Here is a 20,123-nt window from a genome sequence, read left to right on the forward strand (position 1 = left end):
CTCTTAAAACTGTACTTGAACCTACCCATGAGAGGAAGCCAGGCCTGTGCAGTGTACTCGGCATTCCTCCCTATCACTTAGGTCCCACAGCTCTCCCTGAACACTGTGCCACTCACCTCTCACGTGAGTCCTGCCTGCCGCATCTAGATGCTCCTGGTAGACCAGGTTTGTCACATCGTTTAGATCAGGACACACCTGCTGATGTTTGGGTATCAGTAAAACCAGGGAGGCCTCCTGCATCCCTCCCCCGGCCTTCATTTCGTGGTCACTGAACACAGCTGCTTCTACCTACTACAGTGGCTAACCCATGCTTCTCTCTGCTCACTGGGTAAGCCCTTGCAGACAATCCCCAGCATGGACCACTACTGGGGTCCTCCTGCCACGAGCCGTGTCCTCTTTTAGGTCAACTGCCAGAGAAACCATTCTAAAATCAGACCTGATTACTCTACTTATAATGCCCCGATTACCAAGCCCAAGCCCCTGTTCATAGCACACAAGACCCTTATGGCCTCATTCTAGGGTGGGGACTCTCCTATAGTCCCATGTGCACGCAGACAACCGAAAAGGAGCTGGGCGGCCATCAGCTCCCTCTGCAGTCTGTTTCACTCCTAGCCTCTGTCTCTGACACGCACCTCCTCCATGTTATAGCCTGGTTTCACCAACTCTCCATAATGTAGACATGGCCTACCCTCCGTAGCCTCAGCATTCACCCACTTTCACAGGATCTTTCAGTTCCCCGTGCCCACAACCTCTAATGATGGTGCGTACCCCGAATCAGATTCTTGGGGCTGAGAGGCTGGATCATTGCGGGTCAGATGCATACCCCTGGTCTGCTCAGCTGTGACCAGGGCTCAGAGTCATAGCCACCTCATGCCCAGTCTTTCAACAGGGACTCGGTGACACAGAGATGCTGCCAAAGGGGTGTAAGCTGGACAGGTCCACCTGCATGTGCTGCTGCCAGCCTGTGCCAGCTCTTCGGCACATCTCCTGCTACTCCTCCATCCCCCCACCCCTCATCCTAGACCTCCATCCAGCCCTCAGCCCCCACCATCTGACAACCAACATCACACGTAAGCGTGAGCTGGACGCCCTCCTCACCCTCTCCCTTTTCTGCCTCCTCCTCTCTTCTGCTACCAGCACCATCTTACAAAAGTCATTTTCTTCCTCTGTGAAACTGCCCTTGACTTCCAGGGGCACCTTACATAGCCCTTCCTCCACGTTCCTGCTGTGCCCGGTACATACTCCATCATAGCAGTCATCACTCCTCCATCACTGTGGCTTTACGTGTCTGTCCCGACTAGCATGTGAGAGGACTAGGTCTCTTCACGTGGATTCCCAGGCTCTTTACAGCTCTTGGAAAGATGGCTGTTCTCCAGATGTTGAGTGGGTGGGTGTGTGAACGAGGGAGTGAGCGGATGAGTAAGTTGGGCCCTTACCTGTCTTCGGAGACCAGGAAGGACGTGAAGAAACGGTTTTGTTCACCTGTGCCCATCGTGTATTCTCTCTCTCCCAGACGGGGTTGACCGGACCTCCACAATCTAGAAGCTGAAGATGAGAGTGACCGCGCTGGCCGTGAAATCGACTGCTGCGGGTCCAGTGTCAACCATCTTCAGGGTTGCACGGAATCCTCCGAGATCCTTTGCAGCCTTTTTTTCCCCTGGTCCCTCTCCCATTTTGATTTTGTGAGAGCGTAGGTCGTCCTTGTAAACATATCAGTAGACCGGGGAGTGGTAATTTTGTCATTTGTTTCTGTCACGGGATGGCTTGGTGTGCGGGGTGGGGAGGGGGTCTCTAGGGAAGCGAGGGAGCGCAGGTGGCCTCCTGGATGGAAGGAGGGGCAGAAGAGAACAAAAAGAGCACCGCCGTGGAAGAGGTGGAAGAGCCGGGAGAGCCGCGGGAGGGAGGCGGAGGCCTCGGGCCTGGGAGCGCCTCGACGCCGCCTCCGCAGTCGGGCCCCAGGACACAGTCGTCCGGGCCTGCGACCAAAGCAAGATGGCGGCCCGCCCTCCCCGCCGCCCGGATCGGCTTCCCCCGAGGACCCGGCTTGGAGTCGAGCCGCGGGAGAGGGCCGCACGGCACCGGCGGCGGAGGGGGAACAGCCCCTCCGACAAAATTGCAGAGAAACTTTGATTTGTGTATTGTTTACATAACAATTTTAAAGGGTACATAATGTGTAAAGAGTTTGGATAGAACTTCTCTTCATACTATGGTTTTTGTAAAGGATTTGTTGATACGGATTCATTTTTTTTCCTCTATTTTTATAATAGCAGCAGGGTTGTGTCTTACAGTGGCTGCGGAGCGGTGCTTGCCGGGAAGGCGAATGCACGTCACGTGGGCCGAGGCGTCAGTCGTTCCCCCCCCCCCGCCCCCCGCGGGCGGAGGGGGGAGGCGGCGCGTGCAGGTGGGTTGGCGGGAGAGTATGTGGCTGCGAGGGGTAGAGCACTGGGAAGGTCCGAGGGGGACGCACCGTGTGATCAGTGTTTGTTCGCGGTTCACCAAGAGATTGTAAAAGAATCCTGCGGCCCCTTTCTGGGCTGGATTTGCTTCTCACCCGGAGACCTCTTCCTCCCCACCCTACTGCAGGGTTTCAGCCTAGCGCCCCCTGCTTCGCTGCACGCGCGCACACACACACACACACACACACGCGTGGGTTCAAGTTCCCCTGGAGGAAAAATGGCAAGGACCGACATTTTCGCCTTGCAAAAGGCCTTAATTCCAGATGATGAGCTCAAAACACCGCTTCTACTGCGGTTGCGCTCAGAAACCCGAAGCTGGGGGCTGCAACCCCCTGGCTCGCTCACTGCTGAGGAACAGGAGGAGAGCAAGGCCCAGCAACAGTGTATAACCGGTCAGTCAGCAAGTGGCAGAGAGGGCCTGCGGTGACATGTGCAGTCCACGCGGCCAGGCCCCCACCGTACCAGGTGGGCAGTGAAGGAAGATGTAGGAAAGGTCAACTGCGTGATGGAAACGTGGTTCTATCCACGTGTACGTCAGGGATTTGCTGTGTTGTTGGCTGATTTATCTACCCAGCCACACACAGAAAGGAGAAAAAACCAGTCCTGACATAGTGAGAGATAAACAAACTATGCTACCACAAAGTAATAGCTCTGTTTCTTAAGGGCAAGAAAGACCACGTTTGGGATTCGATACAATGGAGAGTATTAAAGGAAATCGAAGAGGAGTTGTGCTCTGCACTGGAAAATTGGGTTGTGTAAATGATGGTATGAATGCTCAGCCAGAGGCGAGATCAGGGAGGTGGTATAAGGCCTGTTTATTAAATGGGTGAGTCTGGTGCCATTTCTTTTAGCAAAGTCAGAATCGAAATTGAAGAGATCACACCATGAAAATCGCTGCACTCGCTTACGGTTATTTTTTTAAAAAAGAAAGAAAGGTTAATGAAGTAAATACAGATTTAAAAGGCCTTAATGCAATCTAAACAACTTTCTTTTCCTTTCAAGATTAAAAATGTGCACTAACACAGCCTTGCTTTCTAAGTCTTAAGGTTTAAAAAGGTGGGAGCATCTTAATTGTAGACAGCCTTTAGCGAGTAAAGGGGGCTTGAACCCATGATACCATGCTTTGCATTAAGAAAAGAGACTTCCTCTTGGGTGACTACATTGTAAAGATGCAAATCCATGTGCAGAAAGAGGCAGCATTTTTTAGTTGATTTTTTTTTTTAACCAAGTGCCATTAACATTCATCCTCCACACCCCTTTTCTAAACAAACTTAGTGTTACTTGGGGAATGTGTTGGGATGGACGATCACATGTAAGGCAGGAATAGATCAAAAATGTTGAAGGCCAAAGTAAGACCAGAGGGTTTGTGAAGGTGTTTTTGGATGCTGAGGAAGTTAATAAAGAGAAGAAAAAACAATGGTATTACACATCTTGTGGAGAAATGAGAAAGCATTCAGATCTGCTGCAAAACACATATATCCATAATGACTTGGGTTGTTCAGAAAACAGATTGTAAACACAATCACATTAGCATGAATCCTTTAAAAGGAAGAAGACCTTAAAGTATCTGCAAATCTGGATTTCTATTTATTCCTTCACTGAATATAGAAACAATGGTTATCTGATTATTAGAGATATTATTTTGGATATGTTACTTATTAACTTGCTATGGCTGGTAACCATGATAAAGTCTGTTATTAATAACAACATAATTCTTTTTTTAAAAAAAAGAAAAGCTTATTTTTCATCGACTGTGTATAGATTTATCTACTTAGTTGTGTTTTGCTATTAGTGTTGTTTTTTTTAAGTTGAGTGTTCTGATAAATTTTAGGAGCCTGTCCCCACCTTGTTTTGAGTCCTGTGTTGACTGCAGGTATACAGCTCAATTTTAAAATCCTGAAGCAAAAGAACCTTATTTATAAAAGAATCAAACAGTTGCATGCGTAAGGCTGTGAAGTCCGATATTTAGTAATAAAGCGGCAGTGCCTTTTTTTGTATTTACCCATTGACCCCCAAATGCAACTGTTTTATATTAATAGTAAACATTAAAAATCTCAGAGTAAAATCTATCTCACTACATGTCCTCCCCTCCCCCCTTTTTTCTGATTTAAGCAGTATGTATTTTGGCATCTCTACACTGTCCCAGGGACAGTGGCGGTCTACGATATTGTTACCATGTATGATGTTTTATTGGTGCTTTTTATTCATAGTGGTTTCTTAACCAGAAACAGTAGGAAGACACACATGAACTGTGTACAAGAATTGAAACATTGCTGCTGATATGTGTCTTTTTCCACGTGCTTTTTGAGTTTCACTTTTTAAAGGAGGGCCAGCAAGCAAAACAGATGCTGCTGGGTCTGCCTGCAGAGGGTGGCTGTTTGCACCGAGCTCTCAAATCCTGTGTATTGATGGTCCCTTTTTGGTACTCAGGATTGGAACTACAGCTGGGCCCCCATCTCCCATTCATTTGAAGAGACACTGAGGGAAACAAGGTTTTCTTTTGAGGTGTCACTGGCTGCCTTTTATGGAATGGGAGACTTCTCCGGGTCTGTGTTCTTCTGCACCTCTTGTAGCTACTGCCGGTGCAAGGTTTGTAGATGTGCATTCCCCAGCTAGAACCAGGATCTCACCCAAAGCCCAGGCTGGGGGACTGAGCTGGGCTGAATGCATAGACATGCAACCAGGAGGGCAGCGAGGGGAGGAAAAGCAGGCCGCAATCTCAGCCCTCTGGAGGTGTCTGCAGCGGGCAACTCCAGCTTGGGTGCAGGGAAACAGCCTGACCAAGGCACTGGGGTGTGCCTCTTACAAGGAGGACCTGCAGAAGGATCATTTGCACATGGGGCTGTGATAACACTAATGTTGATTTTTTTTTTTTTTACAAGTCATCAGAGATGTTTGCAAAGTGCGTTTTATTTTTTTGTAATTCCTTTATCTTTACTTAAAGGTGAATGTGTATTCCTCTGGGAGGAATAGGAAGAAAACAGGAATGTTAATAATGTCAAACAGAAGACTTCCTCCCTTATTAATATATAACCCTCGTGTATTTATGCCTAATGTAAGCTGACTTTTAAAAAGCTTTCTTTTGTTGCATGCCCCGTGCAGGCATCCCTATTGTACATGCATGCCTCCGTCCTGTTTTCCTGTATAAAGTTAGTGAACAAAGAACTATTTTTGCCTAGTTTATGTTGCCAAGCAATGCATATTTTTTAAATTTGTCATATATGGAAATAGCATGTTTGTTACATGTAAAGCTTTACTGATATACAGATATACTAATGTTTGAAGATGCTGTTCTTTGCAAGTGTACAGTTTTCAAATGTTGTTACCAGTGAAACACCCTTGTGGTTTAAACTTGCTACAATATATTTATTACTCATTTCCTCCATGTAACTAAGAATCATGGCTATATTTCATATCAATGTTATATTGAAAGTGAAGGGAAATGATTAATACAAGGTTTTGTAACACTGGTGTGTGTGTCTTTTTTCCTTTTTGTCAATGTGATCGATTAGAAAACAAACTGAATCTTAGAAATAAGCTAGCAAGGAAGAATGAACATGACATCCCTGTAAACTATTACCACCTGACCGTTCTATGTAAATTATGTCTGCAACTATGAGTTTTTTTTTTTTTTTTTTTTTTTTTTTACAAAAGAGTAGGGTAGAGCGGTATAAAAATTTATGCAGCTTGATATGTGCCCAGAGTAGCCAATGAATGCATCACCTGACTTGAAGGCATGTTTCTAAATCCAAACCCTATCCTTGTAAATGATACTGCTTATAACTTACTCTCCATCCTCAATGCCTATGAAATCATATTGCAACCCTAAACCATGGCAAGAAGAAACAGCAGCGCCCTTGGAGCCTTGGGGTTTTGACTACACGTGGCTTGAATCTCATTCTAATACCTCTAATTCCGGTATGATATTTGATATAAATTCTAAATAATGCCAGTTAAGGATATGGCCGGAGAGACTAATATGGGTTTGAAATCTCGGTCTGTGTGATAGGCAACAAGTTACTTAACCTCTCTGATCTTCGGCTTCGTTTGTGTTTTGGCCTAATGATACTCAAGGTTTATATAATTAAACCTGTAATCCAGAGAAGGAGAAGACAAAAGAAAAAATAGGATATAGAGGTTATTACCACCAAACCAAGATTTTTCTGAGGCAACCACAGCTTGATATTGTAACAATGACCACACACTCTTTTTACCAGGCTCAAGCTACTCAACCGAAATGCAAAATCAGGTTTCCCTGGAAACATGTAGAAATGCCTCATAAGCTGAGATATTAAATGATGCTAAATTCCTCTTAAAGTTAAATTCTCATAACTCAAATGAGATACAACTCCCTGTATGACCAGACTCTTCTGAAGGGAAGGGGATAATGTGCAAGAGAAAAGTTAAGCCTCACTTCTGCAATGTGTGAAATGAGAATAAATGTGAAAGGTAGGAGATTAAGAGAAACAGGGCTCAGCATGGTAGCCTGAAAGGAGTTGGCTAGTGCTTTTCTCAGCAAAGCGGTGGCTCTTTGCCATTGAACTTAGTAACAGAATGTTCAATCCTGGAGACATTACTCATAGGGTAGAGCATTTAGGGTGTCCCCAGCAGTCCTCTCTGCAGAAGAGCCTTAATTCCATTATTAAAGGGGGATGTGTAACACCTCTATAGCATACTGGCTGGGAAGAGGCTGCAATGGGCTTGTGAGAGGACTCCAGAAGGAGCACAGATGGGCACCATCAATTCATGCTCTCTATGCTAATGAGGAAGGTGCCAAGGGGGTAATACAAGGAGAATCCAAACTCCTATGAAAGCACCTTGGCTTGGTCCCTGGAACAGTTTCTATATTCATCCATGGCCCTGACTCCCTATCAGCCCAAGACTTGGATGTTGAGAGGGGGGGCTGAAGGACAGCAAAAATCTCGCCCATAACTAGAACCTAACCCTTCTCTATAAAGATGTGGAGTGGTCAGCATGCACCTGGCCCACAGAGAAGCACACTATGGCAGCTTGTACGTCATCTATTTCCCCTTTTCCAGTGGGCAATGCTAGCACATCACTCCAGCACACCTGACAGATATCCCTCCACAGTCTTCCACAAACACTTCTATTTTCTATTTTCCATCCATACCTCACAATCCATACCCGAAAACCACCTCTTCCCTGAGCACTTCAGCCTCTGGATTGTCAACAGTAGCTCTAGCATGCCCTAGCTCACTGTGTCTCAAACCATCTGTGAATTACAGTTGTAGTAGTGGCTATTTACTTCTAATCCACATAGCCCAATTCTTTTGTAAAATACAATAAGAAAGTTTTTTAATCACAAGCCCTGTCTTGTACTAGACTCGACAAAATTATTCTGTCAAATTGCTATAAAAAGTAGCCCTGTTCTGGCTCCCTAAGCTCTAGGGTCAGTCTGCAAAATCAGTCTGGGATATTGCCCTCAGGATGAGATGATGGAATTCCTAATGCCAACATCTCCCCTCACCCAGGTCAACAATGCCCACAATACAGTAGAGAAGTGCCTATCAGGTCCGAGAAAAGCCTGGAAGTGGGCTGAAGAACACAAGGATTTTGTTCCCTAGTCATTTCTAAGAGCTGAAAACAAAATATTTGAGAAAGGGGATGTGTTGGAAGGAAAGGAAGAGGAAAATCCAGAAGGTAATGGGACTGGTTATGGGAGGTGAGAGCCTGAACCTGAAGTCTCTGGAAATGGGTCAAGCAATAGAGCACTATTTCCAGAGCATCCCTGAGATGTGTCTTCTCACTTCCCACGCTCAGTTTCTGGCACAGATGGATTGAGAATGGAGGGTGGCTCCTCTGTGTGTGTGCATCTATCTACACATTTAGGATACAGGTACATGAAGTAGGAAATGCGGGTGCCTAGGGAATTGGAGATCTTTGGCAAACTTAAGAACGACCTTACAAACATTGCTGAGGAGCTCCACTGGAGTGAATGGTCTTTCACAGTATCCTCCCATGTAACAACCTGGCCCAAGGTCTCCATCTGACCAGCTTTACCCATGGGGCTCTTGCACACAGATATGGACCTCTCTGTGATGTAAACTTGGGAAGTCAGTGTCTGAGAATTTCCTCCATGGAATATTTTTCACTCTTAAGTGGTTTCTACTTCAATTTTTAAAACTGACGGAGAAGCATTTTGGCAACCTTATAAAGCTCAGACTTTATAAAAAGACAGCTTTGTGTTTACGCTTGACTCAGAATGCATGTTTTTAAATAGTGTGTTCCACAGTTTTTTGAAGTTCTTTTTTTTTTTTTTAAGTCCTATCCAGGAGAAACAAAATCAGAGCTTTGGTGAGTGAAATGGTCCCATCAGAGCTGTTGGATCCCAAGACGGCAGAGAGGTTCCAGTTTAAATCCTCCTGTGGGGGGCCACACCCAGGACTAGGTGCCCCTGTTTGTGCCAACATCCTTAGGAGACAGTTCCAGTTTTCCATGCCATAAAATTCTAACAAGCTCCAGAGTGAAGTCAGATGAAACTACAAAACCCCGAAGTCGAATCTGTCCAATCAGGATCTGTCCATCTGATCTGTCGAATCTGTCCAGTCCAACCATAATGCTTTCCATTATACATACCCCAGCTCTGTTCACTGGGAAAAAGCTATACATGGATTTCCCGTACTTGTACCAGACTGAGTCCCTTTCAGCATTGACCTATGACCCTGTTACTCATCCAAGATGGAATATGTGCAAAGTCAGCAAACTGCAAATGAGAGAAATAAAATCTATACATGACACATCATTTCCCCTATCCATCACCAAATGTATACATCCAAACCCTGGACAGAGAGCATACACCCTGCATGTCTTATCCCATCCCTGTGCTCTGAGGTCCAGATTGCTTCATCTACTAACCTACTCCACTGTCCTGTCCTAAGACACAGAATCCAAACCCTTGTTCCCCCGAAGTTCACTGCATTTAGCCAGGTGTGCTTCCAAAGTGTCATGTCTAACTCATCCCCCACTGAAATGATTTAAGGGGCTGGCCCCAGGTTTGCTGTCTTCCTCCTACAACAGAACTTCCTGAGGGCTGGGTGCTGACCAGCTGGATGTCTGAAGACAGAGGATACCTTGAAAGACACAAGTGCCTAGTTCCTTCTGGAACAGGTAGGTAAAGTTCAATTACAGTGAGGCCTCTTCCCTGTGCCTACATGAGAAAAACTGAGATGCCTCAAAAGGCCATCTGGGGGGGGCGGGGTCCCTGTCCCTATCAGTCTCTTAGCCTGAATGATATAATCTCATGGACCAGGGGTCCCCAAGAGGGCAAGAAAGAGAATAAGGACTGCCGTAATCCTCCTGGGTGGGACGTGACCACCCAGAGCCCAGAGGAAGCCAGTGGGCAGAGCTCTGTGTTCATTGTTGGGTTCCCTGGGGAAGCCAAGCTCACAGCAGAGGGACGTCAAACACTAGCCATGCCACCCATCCCTAGGAAGAAAGGGAACGATACAGAAGGACCAAAAACCAGGAACTTGTGGAAAGAGCCTCGGGGGCATTCCCAATTTGCTCTCCCAAGGGACAGCATATGAGTTTAGGAACTGAAATAAGGAAATATGGGACTGGTATGGAGAATGCAGAGAATGGGAAACCATAGGGGTTAGGGTCAGAGATGGGATGAAGGCAGAGGTAGGGCCGTAAAACCTTATAAACCCTGGTTAAAAAAAAAAAATGTAACTCTGCCTTAAGGACATAGCTACCCTTGCTGGGGAGTGATATGATCAGACATGAGAGGCTTTGTTTTGTGAAACAAAAGGGCCTAGGTGGAATGTCTCCCTCCTGTCCCATGCCCTGGCCACTAGTTCCCTGCCCTGGAGACATTCAGTGGTAATTTCTTATGTGCCCACCAAAAGATACTTTGTATGTTTACAAACACTGGAATATTCCCCCCTTTCTACACACGAAAGAGCATACCCTGCACGCTGGTCAACATTGTGTGGTATTTTTCTTTTTTTTCTCTTAAGTCAGTTTCAGAAACCGTTCTACATCATTGCCTCATACACAGTGCTTCACTCTGCGGATTAACATGACTTCTTAACCATCCCGTTACTGATGGACACTCGGGTTGCCTTCACTCTTTCTGTTACAAACAATGCTACAGTGAAATAAATGGTGCATGGGTCATTTCACATGTGTGCAAGCATTCCACAAGTGGGAAAGCGGGGTTGCTGAATTAAAGGATATTATATCAGTCAGGATTCTCTAGAGGAACAGAAGGAGTAGGAGATTATAGAAGAGAGAGAGATTTATTTTAAGGAATTGATCGTGAGGGCTGGCAAGTCTGGATTCTGAAGGGCAGACCAGTGGCCTGGAGACTCAGACAGAAAGGAACTGAATCTTCAGTCTTGAAGCAGAATTTCTCCTTCTGCCAGAAACCTCAGTATTTGCTCTTGAGACCTTCAACTGATTGGATGAGGCCCACTTACATCATCAAGACGAATCTGCTTTACTTAATGTTAGTTGATTGTAGATATTAACCACATCTACAAAATACCTTCACTGCAACACCCAAATTCATGTTGGATTAAAAAACTGGGTACTATAGCCTTTCTGCTTTGACAAATGAAACTATCCATCACAGGTGTCACTGTCATCTTGCTACTTTTTCCGAAATAGCTTTTTGATGATGCTTTTTCCCCTACACTCTCAGCAATTCCTGTATCATCAAAATTTTTTTATTTTCAATCTAATAAGTGAAAACTAATATCAGTGTCCTTTTCATTTACATGTATCTTATTCGAGTGAGGTTGGGCATATATATATATATTTTTTAATGTTTATTTATCTTTGAGAGATAGAGACAGAGTGTGAGCAGGGAAGGGGCAGAGACAGAAGGAGACATGGAATCCAAAGCAGGCTCCAAGCTCTGAGCTGTCAGCACAGAGCCCAGTGCGGGGCTCGAGCTCATGAACCATGAGATCATGACCTGAGCCAAAGTCGGATGCTTAACCGACTGAGCCACCCAGGAGCCTTATTTTTATAAGCTTAATAGTCATTTGTATTTCCCTTTCAACTCTCCATATATTTGCCCACTTCACCATTGGGTTGTTGGTCTTTTTCTAATTAATTTGTAGAAGCTCTTCACATATTGTGGAAATTAACCTTTGTTCTGTGATATGAGTTACAAATATTTTTCCCAATTTATTTGTTTTTTTATTTTGCCTATGGTAACTGTTGCCATAGAGACTTTTTTTAATTTAAGTTGAATCTCTTGATCTTTTCCTTTTTGGCTTCTGATTTTAAGTCATATTCTAAAATGCCCTCTCCACTTGGAGATATACTATGTTTTCCTCTAGTATCTTTACCAATTAATTGTTTACATTTATATCTTTTAACCACTCCTTGTATGAAGTATGAGGTATGGATCCACTTTTATTTCTATGGAAAGATGACTACCCAGTTGTGCCTATGCTATTTATTGAATAATCTATCTTTCCTCCACTGATTTGAAATGCTGCTTTTCAAATATATAAACTTCCTGTATATATTCAGGTCTATTTCTGGGCTTTCTATTTTTCTTTCCATTGATATGTTTGTCTATTTATGCACCAGCATCCCCACTGGTTTAATTATGACAACTTTAAAATTTGCTTTAATATCTGGTAGGAAATTTACATTCTAGAAAGATCTCTCTGACTGTATTTTGGGAAGTGGATTAGAGCAGCATCAAAGTGGGGGAGCTGGGGAGACTCACCAGGGGCTACTGCATTGGTGCAGACAGCTCACAAGGTGGAGGGTGAAAGGCGGTGGCGGTAGGAATAGGGAGAACTAGATAGATCTATGAGATTCTTAGGGGGTAGAGGCATCATGGTTAATGATGGGCTGGACATGGGGATTAAGCGAGAGACTGAACAGCCCGGAATGCCTCCCAAGTTTCTGACTTAGGCAGCTGGGGAGTTGGGGTCCCATTTACCAGGGAAGGCATGGACTGGGACAAAGGCAGCAGACAGAATTTGTTAAATTACATCACCTGCCTCATCATTCAAGACAAGTCATCTGGGAGAAATAATAAATAGCTAGTAGTTATTCAGAGACTATTGTGCTAAGCTAATAAGGCTGACATTAGATTATCCCCACTTTGCAGGTGGGAAAACTGAGGCTCACAGATGTCAAGCAAGTTGTTGCAGATCACAGAGCTGTTACAGGGAAGGGTGGGGTAGGAGCTCAAATCCAGGTCTGTGTACCCCCAAACCCTCCTAGGAGGGACCATAGCTGGCCATCTTTGGTTCCAGGAGCCCCCTTTGAGCTATATGCCCTCACACTAAGGAGACTGCAGTGAGTCTCCAGGCCTTTTCTTTCCAACGTCTATTGCAGCCTGAGACACAAGTTATATGTAGGCAATAGAATTCTGCAAAATGACCATCTCAAGACATTGGTGAAAATATGGTCCCTAGTGAAAGAAGAGGGGCCCCCATGACTGTGGTTTTCGGCCTGGCTGCATATTGATCACATGGAGAGCTTTGGCAGCTGCTGATGCTGGCCTCCCCTCAGATACTCTGACTGGGTTGGTCTGGGGCCTGACCTGGGCATGGGGCTTTCAAATTACCAGGTTATTCTAATGTATAGCAAATGTGAGAACCTCACATTAAGGGGACCTACATCTCCTCTTTTACTCAAGAGGCCTATGATACGCTTCTGCAGCTTTAATAGATAAGGGTAAAAGATAGCTGTTTCCATTGACTCATTACAGAACTAAAAATAAGGGGCTCCTGGGTGGCTCAGTCTGTTAAGCATCTGACTCTTGATTTTGGCTCAGGTCATGATCTCACGGTTCATGAGTTCCAGCCCTACACTGGGCTCTGTGCTGACAGCATGGAGCCTGCCTGGGATTCTCTCTCCTTCCTTCCCCTCCTTGTCCTCCCTCTCTCTCTCTCTCTCTCTCTCTCTCTCTCTCTCTCTCATTCTCTCTCAAAAATAAATAAATCAACATTAAAAAAAGAACTAAAAATAAGCACCTGACCCATCACAGTCCTTGGGTGTCCTACCTACTGGAAGTCTCTAAGCCAGGCAGAATCAGTGGTAGAGTACCAGCAGGCTCAGAGCCACTTCCCAAATTCCCTCCCCACTGACTTGCAAGGTGCTTGCAGTGCCTACCACAAAGACTCAGTTTCAGAAATTATGTGCACTTTAATTAGGTTAACAAATTTTGTTGCTTGGGTTGCATACCACACTAGCTAAGTGATCCACAGTCGGAGTTCATCAATCTGGTTATCCATGAATGTCAGTATTAGTTAGATTATGCTGCATTAACAGACATCCCCAAAATTTCAGTGGCTTAAAACCACAAAGACTGACTTCTCGCTGGGCTGCACTACCATCACGGGTCAGCTGGGGCCTCTGCTCCATGTAGCACATGCTAGAACCCAGGCTGGCACAACTGCCCCCCTACCCAAGCACTGATGTTTGCCCCGGCAGTGGAAAAGAAGGACGTGGCTTCCACCAGCTCACTCCTTACCAGCCAAAGAAACTCACATGGCCACGTTTGACTTCAACGGATCTGGAAAGTGTAGTCCTACCCTGGGCCCAGATGGATCAGGTTCTGGGGTCCCTGTCTAGCCAGTCCTCCATCCCCACTGTCGGGGAATGTGGGTCCGTTACATACACACACTCTGGTCATTTGATCTGGGTTCACTGCCTCTCTTCAGGCCCTCAAAGTCTGGAGGAGCTTGAAGTGGTGTCACTGGACTAGGCAGTGTCCTGAATGCATGGGTGACCTCCTGTCCACCCATGCTGTGGAATTACCGGGGTCTCAGAACCAGGCCCAGCTTCACATTGTCAAACTCTCCTCCTCTGACAGCTCCCACTGGACTCTGAGCAGGCCAATTTCTTTTATCACACATCTCCAGCTGGGCTGCAACCTGTGGATCACTCCAGGTTCAAAGACTCCGAAGCAGAGGAATTTAATGCTATGAAAGGTGCTTTTATGAGCTGCGGTTCTCACCTTCAGGGCACGTCTGAGGCTGTTCGGACTCGGTCCCCCATTCAAAGGCTGGGTTCAGTGGAGAGCCAGCAGGAAGCCGGCAAACCTGGTAGTTTGAGGGACTGACTCAAAAAATAAAATTAAATGAAAAGGAACCGCCAGTAGAGCCGCCAAAGTGCCTGCAGTGGCTTCCCACCCTCCTCCACTAGCTATGCCGGGAGTGAAGAAGCTTCAACCGAACCCCTCCCTTCAGCCAGAGGAGGAGGCCCGGGAGGGAAGAACGGCTCGGCCCCTCCTGCTGGAGGAGGTGCGGAAGGCCACGGCAGCTTCCCACGCTCTCAGATGTACCTTTAGAGAGACTGCCCATGGGACCCTGGCTCCTGGGCAGGAAAGGTTCTTCGGCTCCCAACATACGCCCCAACCCCAATTCAGACACGTACTCAAGGTGCCTTGCTTTTCAGATTTATTCTGAATGGGGTATTCCTTGACTAGGACTGTGGAGAAGCTATGAAACTTGCCTATGAAACTGCAAGCGTTGTATCCATTTTGGAATCTAGCTTCCTTCACCTTTAATGTGTTTTAAAAAAAAATTTTTTAATGTTTATTTGAGAGAGAGAGCTCAAGTGGAGGAGGAGCAGAGAGAGAAGGAGACACAGAATCTGAAGCAGGCTCTAGGCTCCAAGCTGTCAGCACAGAGCCCAATGGGGGGCTTGAACTCACAAACCATGAAATCGTGACCTGAGCCAGAGTTGGATGTTTAACCAAGTGAGCCACCCAGGCACCCCAAGAGTTTTCTTAATCTTTAAAATGAGATTTCTCACCATCTGGGTGCCTCGAAGAAGCACTGTGAACCTGAATAGACCAGCTTTGAATCACTAGAGTTTTGGAGCTTGATTTCCTGAGTTCAGTTCCTAGCTATGCCACTTACCAGCTGTGTGTCCTTAGGTAAATCATATCACATCTCTGTGCCTCCGTTTCCCTATCTGTGAAATGGGGGTAATACCCAATGGGGTATTAAATAGCTGAGGAGGTATTGAATCCTCTGTATTCAGAACATTAAATGAGTTGATGTTTGCAAAGCACCTAGAGCAGTGTCAAACACGTAGGATATCTTCTTGAGTGTTAGTGGCTGATATTATTGTCATCATTACTACAAACCCTAAGTGCCATCCAGTCCACACCTCTTTAGTCAACGGCCGGAGTCATAAGCTACAAAGTCAGAACTTGGGGCCATTCCCAACATGCTCCCTGGCCTAGAAGCACCTACAAAAGCTAGGCATCCTGGGGACAGACCATTTCTTCATCCCCCTTGGAATCCACAGCTGTTGCTTAGTCTTGGAGATTTGGTCTAAGAGTCAGGAGCTGTGAGCTCCCATGATGTGTCACCGAGAGACTACTGAAATAAAATGTCCTCTAGCCCCTCTGGATCTGCTGTGAGTGGAGAGGTGGAGGCAGAGGGCATAGACACAGTCTATTTAGGTGCCCCAGCCAGCACCAGCAGAAGCTGGGGCACATTATCCTCCAGAGAAGAGCATTTGGAGCATGATTTACCTGGGACATGGAATTCTCTTGGTGATCCCTTCCTCCTCCTGTCTGGGGGAAAGGTTATTCATAAAGGTACAGGGAGGCAAGAAATGATGGATGAACAGGTCCAGTCAGAAGCAGTGATCCAGGGTAGATGGAGGGATCTAAGAATATAAAGCATTCTCCAAATGTAAGGTATGGGTCCTATAGCCTGACTGCTTGGAAGCCTGGAGCAGCTCAGTCCATTTCGGGGCAGAGCACCCCTCAGTCAGAGGCTAACTGACCCAGAACTCACAACCCAGGGCCCTGCACTCACACATATATATGTATACCATGCATGCTCATGCATGCAAACACACACCACACAGCCTCGTGCACACACACGAACACCCACACACACTCATGTACGTGTGTGCACACATGTATACCATGCAAGCCCATGCATACACACAGGCACACACACACACATACACACACACACACACACACACACACACACACCCATCCCCAGGGTTATGCCGGTTCCTACAGCACCTTTGGTGATTAGGAATCCCCCAGGCCTAACAAGAACCAATAAGCAATGTATTCATGGTCACTGTACGGAGGAAAAGGTCACCTTAAACATTTTCCCTGGCAAATCTCCTCTCACATTCTGGCAGCCCAAGAAGAAATTCCAGAGATAAGAGAAGCAACCCAGTAGCCGACGCCCTCTAGCGGATAGAGCATTCTCAACTACTCATACATTTGCTCAGAGAAGGCAGCTAGGGACAACAGCACCACCCAAACAGCCCAGGTTTGCGTGGCCCAGGCATGGAGGGGATGAAGAGGCCATCCTTGCCCTTGAGGTGTCCACGGTTTTCCAAACCACCGTCTCTCCCAGCCCAGGATTGTTCTCCCCACCCTGGTATCCAGATGGTAACAACTTAAAATATAATCATAAACAAACACGGAAGCTCCACTGGCTGAATCCCCTTCACCAGCACATCCTGCACAAGGCACTTCCTCTCCATTACCATCATTATTGCAATGCTGTAATAGAAATCTTACCCGATTCTACAGATGAGGCTTAGGGAAGTAAGTGACTTGCCCAAAGTCACACAGCCTATAAATGTCAGAAATTTTATTCAAATGTACTTTATTTTAAATACATACAGGGGCACCTGGGTGGCTCAGTCAGTTAAGCGTCCGACTTCAGCTCAGGTCACAATCTCACGGTCTGTGAGTTCGAGCCCCGTGTCGGGCTCTGGGCTGATGGCTCAGAGCCTGGAGCCTGCTTCCGATTCTGTGTCTCCCTCTCTCTCTGCCCCTCCCCCGTTGATGCTCTGTCTCTCTCTGTCTCAAAAATAAATAAATGTTAAATAAATAAATAAATACATACATACACAAATAGTACAGAACTCAGATTTTACAAAGGCATTTATAGTAAAAAATACATTTCCTTCCCACTACTGCCCCCCGTCCCAGGTCACTGCTCCAGGGATAAACTGGGTTTTCAGTTTCTGGCTATTTGTCCATACATGTTCTATGCATATAAAAGGAATCTTCTTTACAAAACACAAAAGGTAGCATACTATACGTTTTTCTGGACTTTGCCTTTTTTTCACTCAATAATATCTCTGAAAATCATTCTGTAGCAGTAAATGTATAGAGCTGCCTCATTCTTTTTTAAAAGTCTATGGTATGGAAGAACCACAGGTTATTTAACTTGTCCACTACCAATGAGCATTTAGATGTTGCCAAGCTCTTGCTATTACTAACACACTGCAGTGAGCCTCCTTGACATATATCTTTTTGCTCAAGCAGAATTTCTGGGTCAAAGGATACATGCATTTGTGGTCTTGAGTGACATCATCAAACTCTCCTCTGCTATGGTTATACCAACTGACACCCTGCCCCCCACTCCACTGGCACGAAATGGAATCTGGGACCTACTAGTTCCAAAGCCAAGGCCATCTCCCCCATGGCCTGCCTCCTCTTTGACAACCCCCAAAGTCATGCCTAGGATTCACCAGGTAGATACTAGATACCTTTGCTTGAGCTGTGCCAGTAGGCTGTTGTGAACCTCCTCAGAAACACCAGGTTTCGTGGGGGGTGAGGGGGTCTGTTTGCCTCTAGGAATAGAATGTCCAGCCAGTCAATAAACAGTCACTTCTGGACAGACTAGGCCCTTTGGGAGACACACCTTGGCCTCTCCAGGCATCTAAAAGCAGGCAGAGAAGCGACTTCTGTCCACAGCTACTCCTTTGACCACTCTCCAGACACAACCGGGCCTCTGCTGAGAGGAAGAAACTGTTATCAGGGGACTTTGAGCCTTTGGACTCACTGCACTGGGTTCCACATGGGTGAACTCATCCTCCTGGTTGCTTACGACTGAACACTATTTGCCTCTGAGGAGAGACAGCAAGAGAAGACCCTGGCATCTCGCTGTCTCCTCATGCAGCCTCCTCCACTGGCAAAGCTCCCTTTCCTTGTTCCCTGCCCCTCCCTGGAATCGAGGGACACCTGGTTAGCCAAGGCCAAACCAGTCTTACGTCTGAGGTCTTCATGTATGGGCAATTGTGCTCTTACCAGGAAGAGACAAGACAGTCGGCCAGGGAGATTCACACCATGCAGTGTAGAGGGCTCCTGAAGGGGAGCAAGTAAGGCAGGTGTCCCAACAGGGCCTGCTCTGCCCACCAGCTTTGGGGACTCTGGGCGTCAGGGAAGTGCAGTTGGCTCCTGCTGAGCTCCTGACAGAAACCGTGACTAGAGATCCAGGAGTGAAGGTGGGCCTGCAAAGCTGTGGGTGGGCTCCGGGGGCGGAGGGGCAGTGAGCACAACCAAGTAGGAGAGCACATGACCAGCATCATCACACCCTCCCTGGACTCCAGCAGGTACGTATACCAGGCACGGTATCTACTGTCAGGCAAACACGACTGTGAGCTCACTGGGGCAAAGGCCATCATCTTTATAATGCACATAAGAAAACTACACAACACATAAACTGGAGAGCCATATAGGAATCAAGCCCAGGTTTCCTAACCAGACGTTTGAAAACTAGGGTCATTTCAGAGAACCCACAGAGTGATGTCATACTAGTAGCCCCAGAGACTGACTATCCCTAGGAAACTCAACGGCTGTCCTTCTGCTTTTAGTTTAAAATACAGAAATTTGTCGGGGGTGCCTGGGTGGCTCAGTCGGTTAAGCATCTGACTTCGGCTCAGGTCATGATCTCGCGGTCCGTGAGTTCAAGCCCCGCATCAGGCTCTGTGCTGACAGCTCAGAGCCTGGAGCCTGTTTCAGTGTCTGTGTCTCCCTCTCTCTCTGACCCTCCCCCATTCATGCTGTCTCTCCCTGTCTCAAAAATAAATAAACGTTAAAAAAAATTAAAAATAAATAAATAAAATAAAATACAGAATTTGTCTGAAAAATAAATAGAAGGCTTCTACTACAAGACTTCCAGATTCCTAGGCCTGAGAGTCAGGGACACTTTTGCGGTGCAAGTAATCAGCGTGACTTCGTGCTATTTTTCTCTTGTAAGTGTAGATTTCCAGAAGTAGCGCTCCTGCCAGCTTTAAAAAGGCACATCCCGGGGGGCACCTGGGTGGTTCCGTCGGTTAAGCTACTAACTCTTGGATTCAGATCAGGTTGTGACCTCACAGTTCATGAGTTTGAGCCCCACATGGGGATCCACATTGACAGTGCAGAGTCTGCTTGGAATTCTCTCATTCCCTCTCTCTCTGCCCTTCCTGCATTCTCTCTCTCTCTCTCAGAATAAATAAACTTTAAAAAAAAATGCACATCTGGGGCGCCTGGGTGGCTCAGTCGGTTAAGTGGCTGACTTCGGCTCAGGTCATGATCTCGTGGTCCATGAGTTTGAGCCCCGCGTCGGGCTCTGTGCTGACAGCTCAGAGCCTGGAGCCTGTTTCGGATTCTGTGTCTCCCTCTCTCTGACCCTCCCCCGTTCATGCTCTGTCTCTCTCTGTCTCAAAAATAAATAAACGTTAAAAAAATAAATAAATAAAAATTAAAGATAACTAATATTAAAAAAAAAAAAATGCACATCCTCCTCCAGCACGTGTCAGGGTGGCTCCTGCTAGCTGAGAAGGTGACTTTCCAATTGGACAAGAGCACTTGGGACTGTGGTCCTTTCACTTGACTTTGCATAAGTAACACCCAGAAATTATTGCTCATTTGTTGGGTGAGATTTGATACTGTGGATATGTCTT

General features: G+C 46.3%; 2 protein-coding genes across 7 annotated transcripts in view; one reads left to right on the forward strand and one right to left on the reverse strand.

Moving 5' to 3' along the window:
* Window positions 1–5,926, forward strand: part of SAMD4A (sterile alpha motif domain containing 4A) — a 214,006-nt gene extending 208,080 nt beyond the window's left edge. For all 5 annotated transcript variants that reach the window (XM_027065747.2, XM_027065750.2, XM_027065748.2 and 2 more), the window contains one exon: window positions 1,514–5,926. In XM_027065747.2, coding sequence (XP_026921548.1) covers window positions 1,514–1,542 — 29 coding nt within the window. In that variant the 3' untranslated portion in view covers window positions 1,543–5,926. The remainder of the gene's footprint in view (window positions 1–1,513) is intronic.
* The window catches only part of GCH1 (GTP cyclohydrolase 1), a 140,633-nt gene that overhangs the window by 44,072 nt on the left and 76,438 nt on the right, over window positions 1–20,123 (reverse strand). The gene's annotated exons all lie outside the window — the stretch shown is intronic.

This window comes from Acinonyx jubatus, chromosome B3 (genome assembly GCF_027475565.1).
Source record: "Acinonyx jubatus isolate Ajub_Pintada_27869175 chromosome B3, VMU_Ajub_asm_v1.0, whole genome shotgun sequence".
NCBI lineage: Eukaryota > Metazoa > Chordata > Mammalia > Carnivora > Felidae > Acinonyx > Acinonyx jubatus.